This window comes from Mobula birostris, chromosome 11 (genome assembly GCF_030028105.1).
Source record: "Mobula birostris isolate sMobBir1 chromosome 11, sMobBir1.hap1, whole genome shotgun sequence".
In the NCBI taxonomy this organism is placed as follows: Eukaryota; Metazoa; Chordata; class Chondrichthyes; order Myliobatiformes; family Myliobatidae; genus Mobula; species Mobula birostris.
Window position 1 is genome coordinate 21,307,948 of NC_092380.1, and position 25,706 is coordinate 21,333,653.

General features: G+C 45.6%; 1 protein-coding gene across 3 annotated transcripts in view; it reads left to right on the forward strand.

Annotated features, from left to right (window-relative positions):
- Positions 1-682: 682 nt before the first annotated feature.
- LOC140204915 (GTPase KRas-like) overlaps positions 683-25,706 on the forward strand; it is a 46,340-nt gene continuing 21,316 nt past the window's right edge. Inside the window, exons 1-2 of one of the 3 annotated variants that reach the window (XM_072271863.1) lie at positions 683-756; positions 19,773-19,969. In XM_072271863.1, the coding sequence (XP_072127964.1) occupies positions 19,859-19,969 (111 nt within the window). In that variant the 5' untranslated portion in view covers positions 683-756; positions 19,773-19,858. Of the gene's footprint in view, positions 757-1,856; positions 2,102-19,772; positions 19,970-25,706 lie in introns of those variants that run through there. The other 2 variants (XM_072271865.1, XM_072271864.1) reach the window with 2 other exon arrangements.

A 25,706-nucleotide genomic window follows, 5' to 3' on the forward strand; every position in this document is an offset into this window, starting at 1 on the left:
ACTGTTTCCTGTGGCAGAGAATTCCACAGACCATGGACTCATCTCCACCTACCTGCCTTTTCCCCATATAACCCTTAATTCCCCTACTGAGGAAGGGCAGCCTTCTTCACCACCCTGTCTACTCGCGCGAATTGTTCACTTGTACTGCTCGGCCCTTCTGTCCCAGAACACTCTTCAGTGCCCTGCCATTCACTGTATAGGTTAGAAGGTCCAAAATGCACCAACTCACACTTAGTTAATTAAAAAAAAACATCGGCCACTCCTCAGTCCACTCTCTAACTGATCAAGATCTCCCTGCAATTCAGAGAAGACTACTTCACGAACAAACCATACTTTGTACACTCACATCCGGATAATGTTCATAAATAATGAGGAACGGGCCCCCACCCACCCACCCAGCGGAATTGTCCCTGTCAAAATCTGGGTCCTGACACTGAGGTACCTCCTCTTGCGACTTACATCGAACAATCCAGTCAGCTAATTATGCCGAAGCACCAGCCTCATGACCAATTCGTTCAAATTATTCACTACGTGTTTTCTTTTTTTTAAATTAAACCTTCGTTCCAGAAATATTTGACAGGCAGCCGTAAGACAGGCGGCAAAGGCCCCCCTGGCGACCTGTCCTCACTGGACAAAATCCAACCGAGTACGCGCTGTGATTGGCTGGCTGCCCCCGGCGTCCGCGGACGCGATTGGTTGGGCGGTCCTGGACCGGAGGAGTGGACGGACTGGTTACCGTGTGCTGGCGATGGGTGGGTGAGTGTAACAGGGTAACTGTGTATGTTGGGGTCGGTAACTCTGGGTGGGTAACAGTGTGTCTGGGGGTCGGTAACTCTGGGTGGGTGAGTGTAACAGGGTAACTGTGTGTGGGGGTCGGTAACTCTGAGTGTAACAGTGTAACTGTGTGTGTGGGGATCAGTAACTCTGGGTGGGTGACTGTAACAGGGTAACTGTGTGGGGATCAGTAACTCTGGGTGGGTGAGTGTAACAGGGTAACTGTGTGGGTGGGTAACAGTGTAACTGTGTCTGGGGGTCGGTAACTGGGTGGGTGTGTAACAGGGTAACAGTGTGTCTGGGGGTTGGTAACTCTGGGTGGGTAACCGGGTAACTGTCTGGGGGTCGGTATCTCTGGGTGGATAACAGTGTGGGTGGGGGTTGGTAACTCTGGGTGGGTAACTGTGTGTGTGGGGGTCAGTAACTGGGTGGGTGAGTGTAACAGGGTAACAGTGTGTGTGGGTGGGTAACAGTGTAACTGTCTGGGGGTCGGTAACTGGGTGGGTGTGTAACAGGGTAACAGTGTGTCTGGGGGTCGGTAACTCTGGGTGGGTAACAGTGTAGCTGGGGATCGGTAACTCTGGGTGGGTAACAGGGTAACTGTGTGTCTGGGGGTCGGTATCTCTGGGTGGGTGGGTAACAGTGTGTGTGGGGGTCGGTAACTGGGTGGGTGGGTAACAGTGTGTGGAAGGGTCGGTAACTCTGGGTGGGTAACAGTGTGTGTGGGGGTCGGTAACTGGGTGGGTGGGTAACAGGGTAACTGTGTGTCTGGGGGTCGGTATCTCTGGGTGGGTGGGTAACTCTGGGTGGGTGGGTAACAGTGTGTGTGGGGGTCGGTAACTCTGGGTGGGTAACAGTGTATCTGGGAGGAACATTGTGCTGGGCAGCGGCGGAGGTGTAGGTAAAGTTGTCTCGGGGTATGTGGGGTAACTGTGTTTGGGGCAGAAATGTATCTATGTAGCCAACACGGTGACTTGGCTGCTTGGGTTAAGAATTGGCTTGCCCATTAAAGACAGCGGATCGTGGGCGATCGGATTTATTCCGGCTGGAAGTCTGTGACTGGTGGTGTTCTGTACTGGAGTCTCTGCTGCTTGCAATATGCACGTATATAAATAGCCTGCATATGCGGGGTTAGTGAATTTGCAGACGGTGCAAAGATTGGTGATCTTGTAGATGGGAGAAGGCGTTAGCGGTTAGCGCGGCGCATTTTACAGCCCGGGACGTTTCGGAGTTCAGTTCCGGCACCGTCCTGTAAGGAGTCTCTTTACGTCCTCCCCGTGGAAAGCGGGTCCGCTCGGTTCTCTCCCACAGTCCAAAGATGTTCCGGGTAGGTTAACTGGTCATAAGGTTAGGGTTAAACGGGGTTTGTCGAAGGGCCTGTTCTCGCTAAATAAAATAACAAAGCATACAACGGGATATAGATCAATTGCAGATGGAATTTAATCCGGCCAAATGTGAAGAGATCAAATGCAAAGAATCCTTAACAGTGTTGGTTTATGTAGGGATTTTGGAATCCAAGTCTGCAGCCACACAGGGTAATAAAATGACGTATGTTATACTTGTGTTCATGAGTTGAGACATTTAAATAGAGTCGGAAAATGATACTGCGGCTTTATAAAACTCTAGTTAGGCTGCAATTGGAATATTGTACCCACTTATAGGCTTTGGAGAGAATATAGAACAGGTTTACCAAAATGCTGCTTGGATGGAGGGAATGCGCTTTAAGGTGATGTGGACAAACTTGGACTAGTTTCTCCGAACCTGGGGAGAGATCTGATAAGAGGGTTATAAGATTATGAGAGGCATAAATAAGTAGAAAGTTTGTTATTTTCTTCCTCGGGGACCAGGTGTCTAATAGGATATGCATTTAAGGTCAGCAGGGAAGGTTCAAAGGAGATGTGCAGGGTAAGTTTTTACACAGAGGGGTGGTGGGTGTCGGGAATGTACTGCCAGGGTTGGTGGTGGAGGCAAATACAATGGAGAGGTTTAAGAGGCTCTTGGATGGGTACATGAATGTACAGAAAATGGAGGGATATGGACATCATGTCGGCAGAAGGAATTAGTTTGGATTGGCATTAATTTAGTTGGTTTAATGCCACATTGTGGGCCAAAGGATTGGTTCCTGTGCTATACTGTTCAATGTGCTAACATTATGTTGCATGTGTGTGTAATATTGTATCTGGTAACAATGATTGTGGGGGTAATGTGTCTGGAGCAATAACTATCTCTGGGTAGATAACATCACACATGGTTGTCTGTGACTGTGTGTGTGAGATAGTGATTGTGGGGGTAAGGTGTCTGTAACAAAAACTATCCCTGGGTAGGTAACATCACATGTGTGGGTGGGTCAGTGACTGTGTGTGTGTGTATATATACATGTATCAGTGTGTGTATCGGTCTAGATTTAGATTCATTTCAATGTACGAGGGGTGATTGATAAGTTCGTGGCCCAAGGTAGAAGGAGATGAGTTATTAACTTAAAACTTTCTGCATAATCACTCAGAGTTGAACTGCACATGCATGTAACGAGAGCTGTATAACTCATCTCCCTCTGCCTTAGGCCACGAACTTATCAATCACCCCTCGTACATGGAAACGGGCAGTAAATTGCGTCATTTGCATCAACAATCTGCACAGCCTAAGGATGTGTTGGGGGCAGCCCACAAGTGTTGCTACAGACTCCAGTACCAATATAGCATTCCCATCATGCTCAGCAGTACAGCACAAGGCAACAAACAACAACACAACAGCAAAACAATCCTGTTCCTCCCCACTCACACAACATTCCAAACCCAAGACTAGGCCAAATCCAGTGGACTTGCAGACCCAGGTTTTGGCCATCGGGCAAGATTCTTCAATATCGATCATAGAACTCACCAATGATGATAAATTAAGGTCCCAAGCTCCAAAGTTGTTGATGATGAATAAGGATCCTGAACTCCAGGCCCCAACTCCAGCCTTCGAACCCTAGGCCTCAAACTCTGGTCTCACCGTCTCAGATACCCGGGGGTCACCGGTCCTCGTGCTTCCTGCCCACATGGTCTCTGAACCTGCTGATGACTCGCTGACCTGGGGGATGACCACTAGCCCTTGGCCTTGCTTGTCTGCCGGTCCTACATCCACGTCGCTGACCTACGAATGTGGAGCATAGAGCAGAGGCATAGACTCTGGCCTGACATCTAACTTACCCATATCCCTGTCCCTAATCACTAAACTGACTCCTGTCTCTCCTCTCTATCCCCAACACCATCCCTACAAACCTAGAAAGCAGCTGAGTCTGGGCCAGAAATTTGATAGAGACCACAGCTCGGCATCATCTTGACCAGAAGAAACATCCCAGAGCTCGTGTGTCCCTTTGTCCATTGAAAGGTCTTCAGCCTGATGCAATAACTCTGCTGTTCTTTCTGCAGACAGTGCCTGATCTTTCCAGTTTTCGTTCCTTTGCTCCCACATTTCTACCTAAGAGCACTGCAGTCACAGTCCGGTGGCCCTGCGCATGCGCACTGTTTCATTCCTGACATTTATTCAGTAGTTCTATTTAATATCAGAAAATGTATATGATATACAGCCTGAAATTCTTACTCTCCACAGACGTTCACAAAACAGAAATCACATTTATTTATTAATTATTTAGCAATACAGCCCTTCAACTCGCACTGCTCAGCAACCCCAATTAACCTTAACCTAATCACGGGACAATTTATAATGACCAGTTAATTGACCTGGTATGTCTTTGGACTGTGGGAGGAAACAAGAGGACCCGGGGAAAACCCATGTAATTCCACAAGCAGGACGTTCAGAGATTCCTTACAGACAGTGCCAGAGTTGAACTCCAAACTACAAAACACCCCAATCTGTAATAGCGTTGCGCTGATCACCACACTGCCATGGGGGTTTGACATGCCAGGTCAGTGATGGTATCTCAGTGAATCCACTGTACCCCTCCCACCCCTAAATGGCACTGGTGTCTAACACCACTGTGTGTGAACTGTCCATTCTGACAGTCCTGTTCCCTGGCCGCCTCAGAACGAACTGTGGCTGTTCTGATTTGCTTTTACGGTTTGTTCCTCCCCACTGGCCATGAGCAGAGAATGAGGAAGAAAGGTTCCTGGTGTTCCTGGCAGCAGTGAAAGGAAGGTTAACAGACACAACACCCTTTCAGGAGCTGAAGATGGGTGAGGGTGGTTGGCAGAGGGAGTGATCTGATACAGGTGGCTACCCTCTCTAGCAGGGGGTGAAGAGTTTGATTTGGGTACCAAGATTTTAGCCAAACCCTGAAAGGGAATTCCAAAGGTTGTCCTCACAACTGAGGGCCTGACATTCTGAGAACGATGACGCTCAGGAGTGCGTGGAGGTATGGAGGGAGTGAGCTGCGGGGGGGGGGGGAGGGGAGGACGAAGGTGTGTGTTGAGGGGGGAGCGGGACCTGAACCTGAATTTGAGACGGACAATTCTAAAGTTGAGCTGCTGCTGCTGAGGGAAGAATGTTGGCCAGGGAGCTGAGATGAACAGGAGTGCGGCAGCCACAAGCTGGGCCCAGAGTGAACAGAGGCACGGGGGAGAGCCGGGAAGCTTTTAAGAGTGGGATCAGAATCCGAATCAGGTTTAATATCACCAGCATATGTAGTGAAATTCATTAACTATACAGAAGCAGTACAATGAAATGCATGATAAATATAGAGGAAAAAACTGAATTCTGGTAAGTATATGGAGTAGTTCACTTAAAATAAGTAGTGCAAAAAAAAAAACAGAAATTGAAAAAAGAGAGGTAGTGTTCATGAAATCAGATGTCAGAGGGGAAGAAGCTGTTCCTAAATCGCTGAGTGTGTGCCTTCAGGCTTCTGTACCTCCTTCCTGTCTCTGGAGGAGGCTCTTTGGCCCATCACATCTGTGCTGACTGTTGAGTACCCATCTACACTAATCCCATTTCTGGCATTCGACTCGTAAGTAGGCAGTTTTTGAAATATTTTCTTTTCTCTATTCCATAAATCTCTTGATTTCCATGGTCTGTTGTTTCCCCTCTCTCACTCCCAGCCCACCAACTTTTCCCCAAGCCTATACAGCTTGGTACATCTATGTATTTTTGAAAGCTATTGAATGAAACAAGTAACAGTATTCTCTCATGCCCCCAAACCCACTCACAGCCACCGCATGTGTGAGTGTGTGTGCGTGTCCTCTCTCTCACTCGACGCTGTCTGACCTGTTGAGCTAACAATGCTGTGGTTGATGTTTCAGCACTGGGCTGTTTGACTTGAGGCCACCTGAGCTCGGCTTTCAGCCAAATAGCTGAATTCGACACCTGATTCTGAGAGTTTCGGAAGATGAAAGTTTATCTGCTGGCGGGAGAGGTCCCACAACGTTTGTCACATTTGGTAGATTTCTGGTCCTGTAGTGCAGGTGATCAGGACCCGCTTGTCTTTGAACAGGGAGGCAGCTGGTTAAATGTGGAATCACCTGCACTGGGGCAAAGGCTCCAGTCCTGAAAATTCCAGCAAGGAAACCAGAGATTTGGCCCCTAAATGTAAATGGAGATAAGAAATTAAGCTTCCTATTGAAGAGTCTGAAAACACATGGTTGTTTGGGAGCCAGAAGTGACTATTTGCTTCCACTTATTCATGATGTTGGTGTTGCTCGCAAGAGATTCACTGTCTCTCTTGTATCCTTAAGAATGGAAACCCATCAAGTAGAAATGTCAAGCACCAGAGGGCATAGGTTTGAAGTGAGAGGGGTAAAGTATAAAGGCACGCCATTTTCAAACAGAGTGGTCGGTGCCTGTAATGCACTACCACAGAGGTCATGGAAGCAGGTTTGACAATGATGTTTAATAAGTGTTTCTGCAGGCACATGAATAAGATATAAACCATGTGGAGGCAAATGGGATTAGTTTGGATTGACATCATTGTCAGCACAGAGATGATGGGCCAAAGGGCCTGTTCCTGTGTTGTGGTGTTCTATATTCTAAGGTATTTGACAATGCCCTGTATGTTAGCCACATGGAATTCTGGACAAGCTAGCTGATTGGATCCAAAATTGGCTTTTGCTGACAGATGAGACAGAGGCTGATGGTGGGAGGATGTCCTTATTGTAAGAAAAAGGCCATTTGGTCCATCAGGTCTGTTCTGCCATCCCATCATGGCTGATTTATTAACCCTTTCAACCTTTTTCTCCTGCCTTCTCCCATAACCTTTGATATCATTACTAATCAAGAACCTGTCAACCTCCGCTTTAAATATACTCAATGACTTGGCCTCCACAGTCACCTGTGGCAATGAATTCTACAGATTCATCAACCTCTGGCAAAATAAATTCCTCCTCACCTCTTTTCTAATGGCTGAGGCTGTGCCCTCTGGCCTTTAGACTCCCCCACTGTAGGAAATACCCTCTCCATGTCCACTCCATCTAATCCTTTCAATATTTGATAGGTTCCAATGAGATTCCTCCCTCATTCTTCTAAACTCCGGCAAGTACAAGCCCAGAACCATCAAACTCTCTTCATACATTAACCCTTTCATTCCTGAGATCATTCTTGTGCCTCATCTCTGGATCCTCTCCAATGCCAGCATATCCTTTCTTGGACAACAGGCCCAAAACTGTTCATGTCAAATGCAGCCTAATACCTTGTAAAGCTTCAGCATTACATCCTTGTTCTTGTAGTATAATCTTCTCAAAATGAATGCTGATGTTGCATTTGCCTTCCTCACCACCGACTCAACCTGCAAGTTAATCTTTAGGGAATTATGGCACGAGGACTCCCAAGTCCCTTTGCACCTCTAATTTCTGAATTTGGTCCCCATTTAGAAAGTAGTCTACACCTTTATTCCTTCTACCAAAGTGCATGATCGTACACATACCAACACTATTCCATCTGCCATTTCTTTGCCCATTCTCCTACTGTCTAAGTCCTGCAGCCTCCCTGCCTCCACAACACTGCCTGCCCCTCCATATACGTTTGTATCATCTGAAAACTTGGCCACAAAGCCATCAATTACATCATTGACACAAGACATGAAAAGAAGTGGTCCCAACACCAACCCCTGTGGAACACCATTAGATACCTGTAGCCAACCAGAAAAGGCCCCCTTTATTCCCACTCTTTGCCTCCTTCCAGTCAGCCAATCATGCTAGTATCTTTCCTGTAATATCTTGGGCTTTTATCTTGGTCATCAGCATTGGGTAGGAAAATGACAGGTGGAACTTATTTCAGACAAATGCAAGGTGATGTATTTTGGGAAGTGGGATAAGGGGGTAGGATGTATGCAGTACTGGTAAGTCTCTAAGGAATAATGATGAACAGGGATATTTTGGTGTTGAAGTCCATAGTTTCCTAAAAATGACCATGTGGGTGGATGGGGTGATGATGAAAGCAAGTGGCACCCTTGCTCTCGTTGGTTGAGTCAGAAAATGGACAACTTTACACAAACACACTGGCTCTGTTGTGCTCATGAGATGTATGTGCTGTAATTGATATTAAAGGCATCCATTAGTCATGCGAGACCATGGATCTACGCCTGGAACGTCTTCACTCTCCAGGGCGCAGGCCTGGGCAAGGTTGTATGGAAGACTGGCAGTTGCCCATGCTGCAGGTCTCCCCTCTCCACGACACCAATGTTGTCCAAGGGAAGGGCATTAGGACCCATACAGCTTGGCACTGGTGTCGTCGCAGAGCAATGTGTGATTAAGTGCCTTGCTCAAGGACACAACACGTTCCCTCGGGCTGGAGCTCGAACTCACGACTTTCAGGTTGCTAGTCCAATGTCTTAACCACTTGGCCACGTGCCCACTCATGATATAGAGATAGGGTAACTAATGAGACAGTACTCCAATGTGCCCATACAAAAATGAGAACATCAAATGAGAGGAAACTTAAATTCCTGGGCCATGTCATCAGAAAGGGAGAAATAGAATGCCTTACATTACAAGCCGTATGCCTGGTAAACGTGGAAGAAGGAGGCAAAGAAGAAAATATATGGACACTGAAAGAACTAACAGATCTAAGTGTGCGAGATATCATTGACGCTGCGAGGGATCGTTCGATGTGGACAACCATGATCGCCCAAGCGTATAACACGCAAGGCACATGAAGACAAAGCTGTTAGCCGCACCCCAGCAAGAACGTGGGACAGAGCGCGGCCAAGATTCATGGGGACAGTGCCTGGGTTGGATAGGCCTGGTTTGCCTTCCATGGAGTGAAGGAGGTCGTGACAGAGAGTGACTTGTTGGAAGAGTGTAAGGTTGTGAGAGGCATGGACAGTGAGATGTCAGAAGTCAGAGCAAAGTTTTAAAGTGAGAGGAATTTGAGGGCAATTCTCTTTTTACACAGAGTACAGTCAGATACAATTACTGCATTTAAAAGGCACTTCGATGGACACTCGTTCGCTTTAGGTCGCATCTGGAATTTCCAGTTGGCGGACGATTCCCCTCCACGCCGCTCTGACATGTCGGGAAATCATGTTGGTGGCAGGTTACACCAGTGGTTTGCCTTTGCCTACTGCCGGGTGAGTTTAAAGAGATCACCACCTCTTACAGTGGATGACCAGGACGTCTTAGTGCCTTGTCGTGCTGCTGGCACTCCACAACGCCTGCTGGGCCTGCCTTCTTGACCGTTGGACCTTTAATCAGTCTCCTCCGCTCAATCTGCCAGGGCCAGACTAAACACGCTGGGACAGACAGATCCCCTACCTCGCCGAGGGTCGAAGACCCATCGGCTACCCTCACCTGGTTTGGCCTGTCTGCCGAGACGGTTTACCGGGGTGTGGCCGCTGCGCGTGCTACAACTACTTGGAGCCACAGGTGAGAGTTGAGCGCCAGGTGGGGACCAAAGGTGGATGAGCTGCCCTGAAAAGGGCATGGCAGCCCCCCCCCCCCACCAGAGGTGCTACCCCTCCCTGGACACCCCATACACCCCAGATGGACATTAGAGTTAAGTTTATTATGTATTTATTTATTTAGAGATACAGTGCAGTACAGGTGCAGTACAACACCCAGCAACCCACCTGTTTAATACTACCTTAATCACAGTACAATGTACAATGGCCAATTAACCTGCTAACCTATTATCACTGACGTGCCATATATCTTGAAATGTCGTTTTGCCACCACTGTACAATGCAATACATAAATGGCTGTTATAATAAATAATTAGTACAAAAGCAGAGGAAAGTAGATGAACAATTCAAAAATCTCATAGCGGAGGGGAAGAAGCTATTTCTAAAATATCGAAGGATACATTCCTAATTTAGGCAAATGGAATTAATGTCAATGGGCAAAAAGATGGGTTTGGACTAGGTCAGGCTTGATCTGTGTCCCTACGTCTGTGACATGAAATGCACGTGCTGTTGGAATGCTCTGTCACGAAAATCCAACCAAACTGGTAAATATTAGAAATCTAAAACAAAATCAAAATGTTGGAAGGAGACTGAATCTGTGGGAGGAGGAATAGTCATGTGGGGTGTCTTCAGCCTGAAGTGAGTTCTTCCAGGAATTTCTGTTTGTATTGTTAAAGTTCTCCAGCTCTTGCTGCATGCAGATAGGGAATGGTCCAAAGTTCAAAGTAAGTTTATTTATATACGTCGCCATATCCAATCCTGAGGTTTGTTTTCTTGTGGGTAGACTCAGTAAATAAACATAGAACATAGAATAATACAGCACATTACAGGCCCTTTGGCCCACAATGTTTTGCCGACCCTCAAACTCAGCCTCCCATATAACCCCCCACCTTAAATTCCTCCATATACCTGTCTAGTAGTCTCTTAAATTTCACTAGTGTATCTGCCTCCACTACTGACTCAGGCAGTGCATTCCACGCACCAACCACTCTTTGAGTAAAAAACCTTCCTCTAATATACCCCTTGAACTTCCCACCCCTTACCTTAAAGCCATGTCCTCTTGTATTGAGCAGTGGTGCCCTGGGGAAGAGGCGCTGGCTATCCACTCTATCTATTCCTCTTATTATCTTGTACACCTCTATCATGTCTCCTCTCATCCTCCTTCTTTCCAAAGAGTAAAACCCTAGCTCCCTTAATCTCTGATCATAATGCATACTCTCTAAACCAGGCAGCATACTGGTAAATCTCCTCTGTACCCTTTCCAGTGCTTCCACATCCTTCCTATAGTGAGGTGACCAGAACTGGACACAGTAGTCCAAGTGTGGCCTAACCAGAATTTTATAGAGCTGCATCGTGACATTGCGATTCTTAAACTCTATCCCTCGACTTATGAAAGCTAACACTCCATAAGCTTTCTTAACTACCCTATCCACCTGTGAGGCAACTTTCAGGGATCTGTAGACATGTACCCCCAGATCCCTCTGCTCCTCCACACTGCCAAGTATCCTGCCATTTACTTTGTACTCTGCCTTGGAGTTTGTCCTTCCAAAGTGTACCACCTCACACTTCTCCGGGTTGAACTCCATCTGCCACTTCTCAGCCCACTTTTGCATCCTATCAATGTCTCTCTGCAATCTTCGACAATCCTCTACACTATCTACAACACCACCAACCTTTGTGACATCTGCAAACTTGCCAACCCACCCCTCTACCCCCACATCCAGGTTTTTAATAAAAATCACCAAAAGTAGAGGTCCCAGAATAGATCCTTGTGGGACACCACTAGTCACAATCCTCTAAGCTGAATGTACTCCCTCCACCACGACCCTCTGCCTTCTGCAGGCAAGCCAATTCTGAATCCACCTGGCCAAACTTCCCTGGATCCCATGCCTTCTGACTTTCTGAATAAGCCTACCATGTGGAACTTTGTCAAATGCCTTACTAAAATCCATATAGATCACATCCACTGCACTACCCTCATCTATATGCCTGGTCACCTCCTCAAAGAACTCTATCAGGTTTGTTCGACATGATCTGCCCTTCACAAAGCCATGCTGACTGTCCCTGATCAGACCATGATTCTCTAAATGCCCAGAGATCCTATCTGTAAGAATCTTTTCCAACAGCTTTCCCACCACAGACGTAAGGTTCACTGGTCTATAATTGCCCAGACTATCCCTACTACCTTTTTTGAACAAGGGGACAACATTTGCCTCCCTCCAATCCTCCGGTACCATTCCCGTGGACAACAAGGACATAAAGATCCTAGCCAGAGGCTCAGCAATCCCTTCCCTCGCCTAGTGCAGCAGCCTGGGGAATATTCCATCAGGCCCCAGGGACTTAGCCGTCCTAATGTATTTTAACAACTCCAACACCTCCTCTCCCTTAATATCAACATGCTCCAGAACATCAACCTGACTCATATTGTCCTCACCATCCAAGAACCTTTATAGAATCACTGAAAGACTGAATCCAACAGGGTGGGCAAACAAGGAATGTGCAACAAACTGCAAATACAAAGGAGAAAAAAGTAATAATTACACATAAATAACCAATAAACATCAAGAACATGACATGACAGGTCCTTGATAGTGAGTCCATAGAGATTGTGGGAACAGTTCAGTGATGGCATGAGTGAAGTTGAAGAAGTTAATCGCCACTGGTTGATGGTTGAGAGGTAATAGCTGTTCCTGAGCCTGGTGATATGAGTCCTAAGACTCTTGTTCCACCTTCCTAATGGCAGCAGTGAGACGAGAGCGTGACCTGGTTCACTATTCAAGGATCAATAAATGTCTGTTCTCTTTCTCGTTATTGCTTCCAGATTTAACTATGTTTGGACCAAGGGTAATGAAGACTGGGGGTGAGGTGGTCCTGGTAAAAATCCAAGCAGTAAGCAGTTTAGTGGAAAGTAATGCTGTCCCTATTTTAGCAGTTGCATCTTGCCTCACTCTGATTAATTAGGTGGTGATTAATTAGGTGGTAATTAACTGGCTTTGGTTGGCTCTGCCTTGTGTGAATAAGTTTGTCTGGACAAGTACCACATTGTCATATATGTTATGAATTAGTAACATGAAGTATTAGCTCCAGGGTAAATCTGGGCAAACTTCCACTGCCACAGAGGAGATTTACAAGGATGTTGCCTGGATTGGAGGACGTACCTTATGACAGGGGTCCCCAAACTTTTTTGCACCGCGGACTGATTTAATATTGACAATGTTCTTGCGGACCAGCCGACTGGGGGTGGGGTTGGGTTGCCAACTTTCTCACTGTTTACCCGGAGAAAGCCTACCATGATGATGAAGCCTTGCGCGGGCACTTGTGTACGCGTACATGCCATACGCATGTGTGTACGTGCCGATTTTTTTTTTCTCTACAAATCAGTTTTAGCGATTCTTCAGTGAAACTACACTGTACATACATTATTTCTACTTTATATAGGCTGTGTATTTATCATCTCATTCCTGATTTTACTATATGTTAGTGTTATTTTAGGTTTTATATGTTATTTGGTATGATTTGGTAGGTTATTTTTGGGTCTGTGAACGCTCAAAAATTTTTCCCATATAAATTAATGATAATTGCTTCTTCGCTTTACGCCATTTCAGCACGAAAGGTTTCATAGGAACGCTCTAACGGGAGAAATACAGGACAAGGGTGGTCCCATATGGGACAAACCAATTTAGCCCAATATAGAAACATAGAAAATAGGTGCAGGAGTAGGCCATTCAGCCCTTCGAGCCTGCACCGCCTTCAGTACGATCATGGCTGATAATCCAACTCAGAACCCTATACCTGCCTTCTCTCCATACCCCCGATCCCTTTAGCCACAAGGGCCTTATCTAACTCCCTCTTAAATATAGCCAATGAACTGGCCTCAACTGTTTCCTGTGGCAGAGAATTCCACAGATTCACCACTCTCCATGTGAAGAAGTTTTTTCTCATCTCTGTCCTAAAAGGCTTCCCCTTTATCCTCAAACTGTGACCCCTCCTTCTCAACTTCCCCAACATCGGGAACAATCTTCTTGCATCTAGCCTGTCCAATCCCTTTAGAATTTTATGTGTTTCAATCAGATCCCCCCTCAATCTTCTAAATTCCAGAGAGTATAAGCCTAGTCGATCCAGTCTCTCATCATATGAAAGTCTTGCCATCCCAGGAACCATTCTGGTGAACCTTCTTTGTACCCCCTCTATGGCAAGAATGTCTTTCCTCAGATTAAGGGACCAAAACTGCACACAATGCTCCAGGTGTGGTCTCACCAAGGCCTTGTACAACTGCAGTAGTACCTCCCTGCTCCTGTACTCGAATCCTCTCGCTATGAATGCCAGCATACCATTTGCCTTTTTCACCGCCTGCTGTACCTGCATGCCCACTTTCAATGACTGGTGTACAATGACACCCAGGTCTCGTTGCACCTCCCCTTTTCCTAATCGGCCACCATTCAGCTAATAAATCTGTTTTCCTGTTCTTGCCACCAAAGTGAATAACCTCACATTTATATGGGATGTCCCAGCTAATACAGGACAGTTGGCAACCCTGGGGGGAGGGGTGTTAATCACAACTGGAATATAGGTGATAAGTCAACTATAAGTCACTTATAAGTGGCTAATACACTCGATTTCATTTCTAAAAGGGTTTACCTAATAAATTTAATATTAAACACACAGCACATATTTTCCTCTCATGAATATAGTGATAAGACAATTATAAGTCACTTATAAGTCAATAGCATCATAACATTTTAAGTAACATTTGGATATTAAACAGACAGCACATATTTTCCTCGTATGAATATATAAAATCATTGCAACACACCAATATCGCTGGATCAGTGGGAGCCCTGAGCGTGTTTCCCTGCAACAAGACGGTCCCATCGAGGGGTGACAGGAGACAGCGATACTCGAAGGGGGTTCCTTATGTCCAGTTTTCCAGTTTATTCTGCAATTTAGTTTTTGTTGCATTCATTGCAGAAAACCCTGCTTCGCAGAGGTATGTTGGAAATGGAAGCAACATTTTCAGTGCTTTCGTGGCTATCTCAGGATTTTCAGCCTTGACTTTGATCCGGAATGCCGGCAGCGATGTTATGTCAAACATTCTTTTCAGCCCACCGTCACTTGCAAGCTCGAGGAGTTGATCTTCTTCCCGTGCTGACATGGATGACGCGCGGGTAATGACCTCACATGCATTCAAGTTCAACAGTGGTCGTGACAGAGAATGAGGAAAGGTGCAGCTGACCCATATCGTTTCATATCGCCAAATCATATTGTTTCCTCGCAGCCTGGTAGCACATGCTTTGCGGCCCGGTGGTTGAGGACCACTGCCTTATGAGATCAGGTTGAGTGAACTTGGCCTTTTCTCCTTGGAGCGACGAGGATGAGAGGTGACCTGATAGAGGTGTATAAGATGATGAGAGGCATTAATCGTGTGGATAGCCAGAGGCTTTTTCCCACGGCTGAAGTGGCTAACACGAGGGGGCATAGTTTTAAGGTGCTTGGAAATGGGTACCGAGGGGATGTCAACAGTAAGTTTTTCACACAGAGTGGTGGGTGTGTGGAATGCACTGCCGGCGGCGGTGATTGAAGTGGATACAACACGATCTTTCAAGAGACTCTTAGACAGGTACATGGAGCTTATAAAAATAGAGGGCTATGCCGTAGGGAAATCCTAGCCAGGTTGTAGAGTAGGTTACATGGTCGGCACAACATTGTGGGCCAAAGGGCCTGTAATGTGCTGTAGATTTCGATGTTCTATTCCACGGTGGGAAATGGTGCAGCAGCTCAGTTAGAAGCTCAGCTGCCTCTGGAGTCTTAAGGACACTGGCTGGTCTCTAAGCTTTCTTGCAATCTCATCTAATTTCTGATCTGACTTGGAGAGAAGCTAGGTGGTTGCAGGTTGTGTTGTGTAATGATGGGGAACATTGATAATCCACCGGGCAGTTCTGGCTGAATGTGGTTGCTTTGTCTGTGCTCTTTGTCTGGTGACACCCACTTTGGCTGAAGTTGGGGGATCCTGCTGTGCACCATGTTGTGATCAGCTACTGTTCCTGACGAGATGTGGGTACGCTGCCGAGCTGTCTGCTCGAGTATAGTCACAGAGCAACACAGTGTGGTAACAGGCCATTCAGCCCACTGGCCCATGCCAACCATGGTGCATACCTACTCCAGTGGTACTTACCTGCTTTTGGCCCGTATCCTGCTTAGAACCTTGCCTATCCTTTACTTGTTCAAATGTCTTTTAACCTCTGTAATTGTACTCACCTTGGCAACCTTCTCTGGCAACTCATTGTTTACTCACCACCCTGAGTGCGCGTTTGGGGGGGCGGGATCTTGGATCTTGTCCCTCAGGTCCCTTTTAAATCATTCCCCTCTCTCCTAAAACCATTGTCCTCTAGTTTTAGACTCCCAAGTTTGGGAAAGAGACTGACCACGGTTTTATAAACTTCTCCTGTACAAGGAGAAGTTCTTGGCCTCCTTTGCTCCGGGGAAAACAATCTCAACCCATCCAGTGTGACAAAAGAACCAGTTATCAGAAGATTGATGCCGATAAGAGGACAATGGAGGAACATGCAAGGTGCTAATAAGAGAGAGACGAGAGAGATTACCGAAAGGAGACACGGTTCCCAGTATTGTCAGAGACCGGTGGCTTTGAACCCTGAACTGTTTGAAGTTTGATGGACAGGCGATACCCCAGCAGGGGGATAAAAAGGGACAGGTTCGCTAAGGCAACAGACACGCGAGACCACTAGGTAACGAGATCCTGGAAGCGGTGTGCCCCCCCCCCCCACAAGTTGGTGGGAGTTTTTGGAGGTCTGGTCGCAGGACCAGCCATAGACACACAAGGTGGAAAGATACGGTTGGGCGGGAACCTGGTGTGTGTGTGTGTCCGCCCTTGCCTGGGTGCCGGGTTCACCGCAGAAGAACGATCGTATCTGGAACGGAGGGGTCACAGTCGGTGACCTCAGAAGTCATTACAAAGGGCTCGCCTGAAAGCTAACTGCGAGGAATATCGAAGGTCTGTTTGGAATCCGATTTGCATATTCATTCGTTCTCTCTCTCTCTCTCTTCTCCCCGCCCAACGGCACAACAGCGATTACTGCGAACTGAACTAAATTGAACTGAACTTTGCGTCACTTGAAACTGATCATTTACCCCTAGACTGCGATAGAGCTTGATTGATCCTATTATCCTAGTTCTGTGTACACGTGTGTTTTATCATTGCTAAACTGTTGCATTTATATCCTTTTGATTAGAGTACTGTGTTGCTTATTTCTTTAATAAAACTTTCTTAGTTCCAGTAATCCAGACTCCAACTAAGTGGTCCATTTCTGCTGGTTTGGCAACCCAGTTACGGGGTACGTAACACCAGTCTCTCCTCGTAACTCAAGCCCACCAAACAAAATCCTTGTGAATCTGTTCTGTATCCTCTCTAGCTTAATCACGTGCTTCCTGCAGTATAGTGACTAGAACTGAACATAGTACTCTGAGTGCAGGCTCGCCTGCATCTTGTGTGGTTGTAGTCTGCTGTCTCTATTTTAGACCAAACCTCCTGACCAATGAGGGCAAGTGCCATGTGTCTTCCTCACCATTTTGTCTAGGTGGTATATTTCTGTCATTATCTATCTATTTGCACGTGTGGGATTCTGTTCTACAACATTGCTAGTCACAGTGGAAGCCCTGGCCTGGTTTAACTTCTCAAGAAGCTTCACTTTGCACTTTCCCGAGTGAAATTCCATCTGCCATTTCTTGGCTCCCTTTGCCCAGTTGATCTAGATCCTGATGTCATCTGTGATCAACTTAGATTATTCTGAAATCAATGAAAATCAGTTGAAAATAAAATTTATTATCAGAGTGCATACATGTCAGCACATACAATTCCAAGATTCTTTTTCCTGCTGGCATACTTAGCAAACCTATAGAATAGTTACTATAAACAAGATCAATGAATAACAAACTGTGCAAATGTAAATATAAATAAATAGCATAAATAACGACTATAAAATAACATGAAATGAAAGAGCATGAAATAACAAGATAAAGAATCCTTAAAGTGAGACCATCGGTTGTGGGAAGACCAGAAATAGAACGAGCATAGTTATCCCCTTTTGTTCAGAGCCTGATGGTTGAGGGGTAGTAAATGGTCTTGAACCTGGTGGTGCGAGTCCTGAGGCACCTGTACCTTTTACCTGATGGCAGCAGTGAGAAAAGAGCATGGCCTGGATGTTGAGGATCTTTGATGATGGATGCTGCTTTTCTATGACAACGTTTCATGTAGATGTGCTCAACAGTGGGAGGGCTTCACCCATTCCACTACCTTTCATAGGATCCTTTCCTTGGATTAATGACTAAGAACGATCTTGTTATTATTCTCTGTCTTTGAGGTGTAGAGAATGCAGTGTGGCCCGACTCATCGATGCCGACAATGCTGCCCACCAAACTAGTCCCATTTTCCTGCTGTTGGCCCGTATCCCTCTAAAAAAAACCTCTTATCCGTGTCCTTATCCAAATGACCTTTAGATATTACTGCATCTGCCTCACCATTTCTTCTGGCAGCTTATTCCACATATGAGCCACCCTCTGTGTAAAGAAATTGCCTCTCAGGCCCCAGTTTAAATCATCCATCTCTCTCCTTAAACCTATGCCCAATATTTTTTTAAGATCACTTTTCCCGGTAAAAGGCATTCAACCTGTCTATGCCCCTTGTGATTTAAGTCACCCCTCACTCTAAGGAATAAAGTGCTAGCCTGCCCAAATTCTCCCTCATCCTCTCAGAGACTTGAGTCCCGGCAATGTCCTTGTAATTCTTCTCCATATTTTTTTGAGTTAATGGCGTGGTTCCTATGACAGGCTGACCAAAACTTTACGCAATGCTGAAAGTATAGTCTCACCAATATCTTGTACGGTGGCAATATAACACCCTAATTCCTATACTCAATGCCCTGGCTGATGATGACCAGTGTACTAAACACCTTCACCATCCTGACTATCTGTGATGCCACTTACAGTGAACCACAAAATGGTACTGCTTGACCCCTCTGTTCCACAGCCCCCACCCTGGTTAAGATGCAGCACTTCACACTTAACCTGAATTGAAACCTTTTGCCAAACGTCTGCCCACATGCCTATCTGATCGAGCTTAAATTTTGATAACTTGCCATGTAATTTTACTGCTTTCACCCTTTCCACTGGCCTTTAGATTCATGGAAACTTCAGTACAGAAGGTGATTCAGCCTATTGATGATGCGATTGTATTTCCCTCTGTTCAAATTGAAGATCTGATTCAATCTGAAAAATTATCTTTATTTGTCACATGTATATCAAAATATGCAGTGAAATGGGCCAACATTTTGAGAGAAGAAATTTTTTCTTTTGTCTCTTGTTGGGTTTCAGTTCCTGTTCTGATTTTATCATGTTGTGGTATTGACCTCCTTGTACTACTTGAAAATCCTCACCCTACTGAGGGTAATGCCTTCCTCCCTGACCTCCTTTACCTGTTGTCCTCGTTCCTATGAATTCCCTCACCCTAACTGTATATAACACTTTTGCACGGCCCTTCATATACGTATGCATGTTCATTCCAACAAATGGCAGAGCTCATTTCCTTTCTTTGGAATGGTTATCGGAACGATTTCGAAGATTCAAAGTGCATTTATTATCCAGAGTGTGTATACAACTCCTGAGGTTCATCCTGAGATATTTGTGTATTTTCTGATTTGTGGACAAAGTTGACTTGTGATTGTTCAATAGTTACATTTAATGATGAGAATGTGTGCAATATACAACCTGCAGTTCTCGCTCTCCACAGACATCCATAAAATAGAAGAAAAACCCCAAAGAATAGATGACAGGAAAACGTTAGAACCCCAAACCCCCTTCGCTCCTCCATGCACAAGCAGCAAAGCACCAACCCTTCCCTTCCCTCTCCCCTACCTGCCTCAGCAAAAGGCACTAGCCCCCCCACCACCTGCCATGTAAGCATTAGCAGAGCCCCCAAAGAGTCAATGTCCATCAAAAGCCGCTGTCACTCCAACAGTTCGACATGCCACAGACAGAGAGGTATTGCTCCTGCCACAGTGAGAGACTTGTAAGATGGAATTGGTGTACCTTGAAGCAAATGTTTAAATGTAAGGGGCGCATTTTAAATTTGAGACCTAATAACAAATGTTACTGTTCTTTCCAGATTTTAGGTCACATCACGGACATGCATGTTCATGATTAAAACACAGATGCCTGCTTCATGATACTCATCAGTGCACCAAAGGGAAGATGACCGAATACAAGCTGGTGGTAGTGGGAGCTGGTGGCGTGGGGAAAAGTGCTCTGACAATCCAGCTGATACAGAACCACTTTGTAGATGAATATGATCCAACGATCGAGGTAAGTGGAGATGCTGAGATGAGGCAGGGAAATATCTCCCAGTGGCCACACATTTAAATTCCACATCCCATTCCCATTCTGACATGTCTATCCACGGCCTCCTCTACTGTAAAGATGAAGCCACACTCAGGTTGGAGGAACAACACCTTATATTCCGTCTGGGTAGCCTCCAACCCGATGGCATGAACATTGACTTCTCTAACTTCCACTAATGCCCCCCTCCCCCTCATACCCCATCTGTTATTTATTCATTTATATACACACATTCTTTTTCTCTCTCTCCTTTTTCTCCCTCTGTCCATCTCACTATACCCCTTGCCCATCCTTGAGGCTTCACCCCCCTCCCCCTTTTCTTTCTCCCTAGGCCTCCTGTCCCATGATCCTCTCATATCCCTTTTGCCAATCAACTGTCCAGCTCTTGGCTCCATCCGTCCCCCTCCTGTCTTCTCCTATCATTTTAGATCTCCCCGTCCCTCTCCCACTTCCAAATCTCTTACTAGCTCTTCTTTCAGTTAGTCCTGACGAAGGGTCTCGGCCTGAAACGTCGACTGTACCTCTTCCTAGAGATGCTGCCTGGCCTGCTGCGATCACCAGCAACTTTTATGTGTGTTGCTTGAAATTCCAGCATCTGTAGATTTCCTGGTGTTTGCAGGGAAATGAAATGCAGCATTGGAAACTGGAGGTAGATAGACTCTAAAAGAATGTATGTAATATGACAGCACATGACGATATGATGTGGGTCTTTCATCTGTCTTCAATCTGACTATTGAGTGAGGGATTGTTGCTCTTTCCATGACCATGGTGGTCCTTGGCGAACTTTTCTACAGAAGTGGTTTGCCATTGCCTTCTTCTGGGCAGTGCCTTTACAAAACAGGTGACCCCCAGCCATTATCAATACTCTTCAGAGATTGTCTGCCTGGCATCAGTCGTCACATAACCAGGACTTGTGATATGCACCAGCTGCTCATACGACTATTCACGCAACCCTGATTGGGGGTGGGAGTGGGGGCTAAGCAGGTGCTACACCTTGCCCAAGGGTGACCTGCAGGAGCACCTTACACCTCCTTTGGTAGAGCTGTATCTCCAGTACACCTCCCATGTGTAATAGAAACCTGAAAAATTGGAGCAGGAGGGAGCCGCTCAGCCCCTTGGGGGCTGTTGCACCAATCCACAGCATTATGTCTGATCATTCACTTCAGACTTTGTACCTTGTCTAGCCTTGGCCCTTAATCTCTAGCTTTAATCTACCTGCTTCTCAAATATATTTAATGACTCGGCCCCAAGTTTCTGTGGTGGAGTTTCCACAGGCTTACTGCCTCCTGAATGAAGAAACCTCTCGTCTTGGTTCTACATGAAACACTTCATATCCCAAGGCTCTGAGCCCTGGTTCACGAACTCCCAGCTTCCCAGAATATCTTCCCTTTATCTGGTTTGTTTTGAGGCCATAGTCATAAAACACAGAAACAGGCCCTTCAGCCCAACTGATCCATTCTGACTAAGAGGCCCATTTAAACTGGTCGCATTTGCCTACGTTTGATCCATATCCCTTTTCTATTTAGGTACTTGATCAAATGTTTTTTTTTTAAATGCTGCATCAACCACTTCCTTTGACAGCTTGTCCATATAGGAACATAGAACATTATCATACAGTACAGGTCCTTTTGCCCACAGTGTTGTGCTGATATTTTTACCTACTCTAAAATCAATCTAACCCTTCCCTCCTATATAGTCCTCCATTTCTTTATCATCCATGTACCAGTTTCTAAATGTCCCTAATACATCTGCCTCTACAACTACCCTTGGCAGACCATACCTTGCACTCAGCACTCTCTGTAAAAGTCAATAAATAAGCTAAATACCTCTGAAAACCCCACCATACTTTCCTCCAATCACCTTAAAATATATTAGCTATTTCTTCCATGGGAAAAAGACTCTGACTGTCCAATCTTTCAATGCCTTTTATCAACTTGTACACCTCTTTCTAGTCTCCTCTCATCCTCCTTCACTCCAAAGAGAAAAGCCCTAGATTGCTCAACCTATCTTCATAAGACTTGCTGTCTAGACTATGCATTATCTTGGTATCTCTCTGCGCCCTCTCTAAAGCTTCCACATTCTTCCTACAATGAGGTGACCAGAACTAACCACAATATTACAAGTGTGGTCTAACCAGGGTTTTATAGAGCTGCAACATTACCTTGTGATTGTTGAACTCAATTGCCCTCAATTGGTCAACACAACATATGCCTTCTTAACAACCGTACCAACTTGCGCAGCGTCTTTTGAAGGACCTATGGTTGTGGACCACTAGGTCCCTCTATTCCTCCACATTGCCAAAACTCTTGTCTTTAACCCTGTGTTCTGTATTCTGCCTTCAAATTCGACCTTCCAAAATAAATCACTACGTACTTTTCCAGATTGTACCTTCATCTGCCACTTCTAAGCCCTAGCTCTGCATCCTGTCCTGCTAAAACCTACAATAATCCTCCACACTATCCACGACTCCATCAACCGTTCTATCATCTGCAAATTTACTAACCCACCCTTCCACTTCCTCATTCAAGTCATTTATAAAAATCACAAAGAGCAGGGGTCCCAGAACAGACCCCTCCAGAACTCCACTGGTCACCAACCTCCAGGAAGAATACGCTCCATCAACAATCACCCTTTGCCTTCTACAAGCAAGCCAATTCTGCATCCACACAGCCACGTCTCCCTTGGATCTCATGCGTCCTGACTTTCTGAGTAAGCCTACTGTGGGAAACCTTATGAACCACCTTACAAAAATCTGTATTCACCACATCCCCTGCTCTACCTTCATCAATGTGCTTTGTCACTTCCTCAAAAGAATTCAGTCAAGCCTGTGAGGCATGACGTGTCGCTTACAAAGCCATGCTAACTCATGGTAATCAGACCATGCTTCTACAAATCCTGCCTTTAAGAACCAGGTTGTGCGTATTTACTCTATCTATGTCCCTCATGATTCTGCGCGCCCTGAGACCACAAGGAAACGTTGGCCTGCGCGTTACAGGAGCGAGATTTGAAAAAGTGAGTTAGGCCTGTTGGGACATTCTGTGACCCTGAAATCGCCGACTGTGGGCAAGGGCCAATAAAATAGGTTAGGTGTAAGTGGAGCAGTCATTGTTGGCGAGGTTTGGGAATCAAATGAGATGCACAGTGGGGAATCCTGACTGGTTACATTATGTCCTGATACGGAAACACCAATGCCCATGACCGGAAAAGGCTACGTAAGTCCAGCCCACCACAGGGTAAACCCTCCCCATTATTCAGCACGCCTACAAGGAGCACTGCTACAAGAAAGTAGCATCAGTCACCAAGGACCCCACCATCCAGGCCATGCTCTCTTCTCGTGGCTGCCATCGGGAGAGAGGTTCAGGAACCTTGGGTCCCAGGTCACCAGGGTCAGGAACAGTTATTAATTACTCTTAGAGCACCACGAACAAAAGGCATTCCTCTGATCCGGTGCAATAATGGACCTGTGAGCATCAGGTTACACAAACGCAGAAGGCAGTCGTTTTGCTGATGTTCTCTAGTCAGGCTGACTGCGACGTTGTCAGTACTACAGGTTAGACCAAGAATAGAGGTAAAATGGTGGCAGGCAAAAATGATGATTCTCATAAAAATAGGAGCAAGGAGTGAGTTTTCGAAGGGCGGAGGGCGGAAGGCTCTATACCCGGGTGGATAATGAGGTGTTGGGTCTGTTTGTAACAGAGCAAAGTTCATAGTGGGATGGTGAATAAACATGGCTTACAACTAGAAGCTCAGTCATCTTCTGCATTAGGCGTACAGAGCAATCACCCACGTGTTGGTTTTGCTTTTATTTGAAAGGCCTCACAATGAACAACAAATGCAATGTGTTGAATGGGGGATAAAGTACAAGTGAATCACTTCTTCACCTGGGGAGAACGTTTGGTCCCAGGATGATGCGGGTTCAAGCAGCGACATCTCATCTCCCTAAACACAAAAGACTCTGCAGATGCTGGAAATCCAGAGTAATGCTGGAGGAACTCAGCAGGCCAGGCAGCATCTGTGGAGAGGAACAAACAGTCGATGTTTCAGGCCATAAACCCTTCTTCAGGACTGGAAAGGAAGAAACCAGAATAAGAAAGTGGAAGGATGTGGGTTGGGGGGCAGGGGGGGGGGAGAGAAGAGTAAAGGACTGTGCAAAAGTCTTAGACATATGTAAGAAAATAAATTCTGTAAAGCAAAGATGCCTTCAAAAATATTGAATTGAAAAGTTTCTAAATATCAAAAAAATACAGTCAGAAAACTAAAATCAATGTTTGGTGTGTGACCACTCTGCCTTTAAATCTGCATAATTTCTCTTAGGTACACTGTCGTGCAATTTTATATGTAAAAAAAAAAAAATCAGCTGGTAGGTTATTTCAAGGATCTTGAAGAATTTGCCACAGTTCTTCTGCAGACTTTGGCTGCCTCACTTGCTTCTGGCTCTCCAGGTAATCCCAGACAGCCTCGATGATTTTGAGGTCAGGGTTCTGTGGAGACCATACTTTTTGAAGTAAGAAGTTGGGAGGTAAAGGACTGAAGAAGAAAGAATCTGATGGGAGAGGATAGTAGATCATAGGAAAGGAGGAGGAGCACCAGAGGGAAGTGATGGGTAGATGTGGAGAAGAGAAGAGATAAGGGGAGATAGAATGGGAAAAGGGAGAGGGAGAGAAATTACCAGAAGTTAGAGAAATTGATGTACATGCCATCAGGTTGAAGGCTATCCAGACAGAATATGAGGTGTTGCTCCTCCAGCCCAAGGGTAGCCACATCGTGGCAGATTGCAGCCTCAGAACTCTAAATTTCACATTTTTCAACCTTAGATAACTCATTCTGTCTGTTTTATGTGCGAACTGGGTACATTTGCTTGCTGTGTTTTCGCTGTATAGTTTGTCCTGCTGCTCATGTCTCAGGTGGCCATCACACAGGGGTGAGCTAATCCTAATTTCTCCTTTCTTCCTATTGGATAAACTGCCCTTGCCCCTGTCTCCCTTTCTCAGTTCTGAAGGAGAGTCCAGACCTTCAATGCTGACTGTTTCTTTTTTCACCAACACTTGGAACTTCAGCTGAGGACTTTTTCCCGTTTTTGTCCCACGTGCTTTAAATACGCACACTGTTGTTTGTTGGGTTGTTGAGTGCATGGCACTGAATAATTGTGCAAGGGCAAGGCAGTTAGCTTCAATATCTACTGTAACACCACGCGTTTTGTGAAGATCATCCCTGAAGTGGAGGCAATAATCTGCTACCGAACATGGCTAACTGTAAAATGGTAAAACTGAACAGTGCCAAAGTTCAATGTTCAAAAGTTGAAAGTAAATTAATTATCAAAGTACATATACTTCACCATATACAATCCTGAGATTCATTTTCTGGTGGGCATTCATGGTCACTCTGTAGAATCATAACAATAACAGATGAATGAAAGACTGGCCCAACTTGGGCGTTCAACCAGCGTGCAAAAGACAATAAGCTGTGCAAATACAAAAAAGAAATTAATAATAAAAAAAAAGCAATAAACATTGAGAACATGAGATGAAGAGTCCTTGAAAGTGAGTCACTGATGTGGCAGCTTTTCAATGATGGGACAAGTGAAGTTGAGTGAAATTATTCCCTCTGATTTGAGAGCCAGATGGTTGAAGGGAAATAACTGTTCCTGAACCAGGTAGTGTAGGTCCTGAATCTCCTGCACCACCTTCCTGATTGCAGGAGCAAG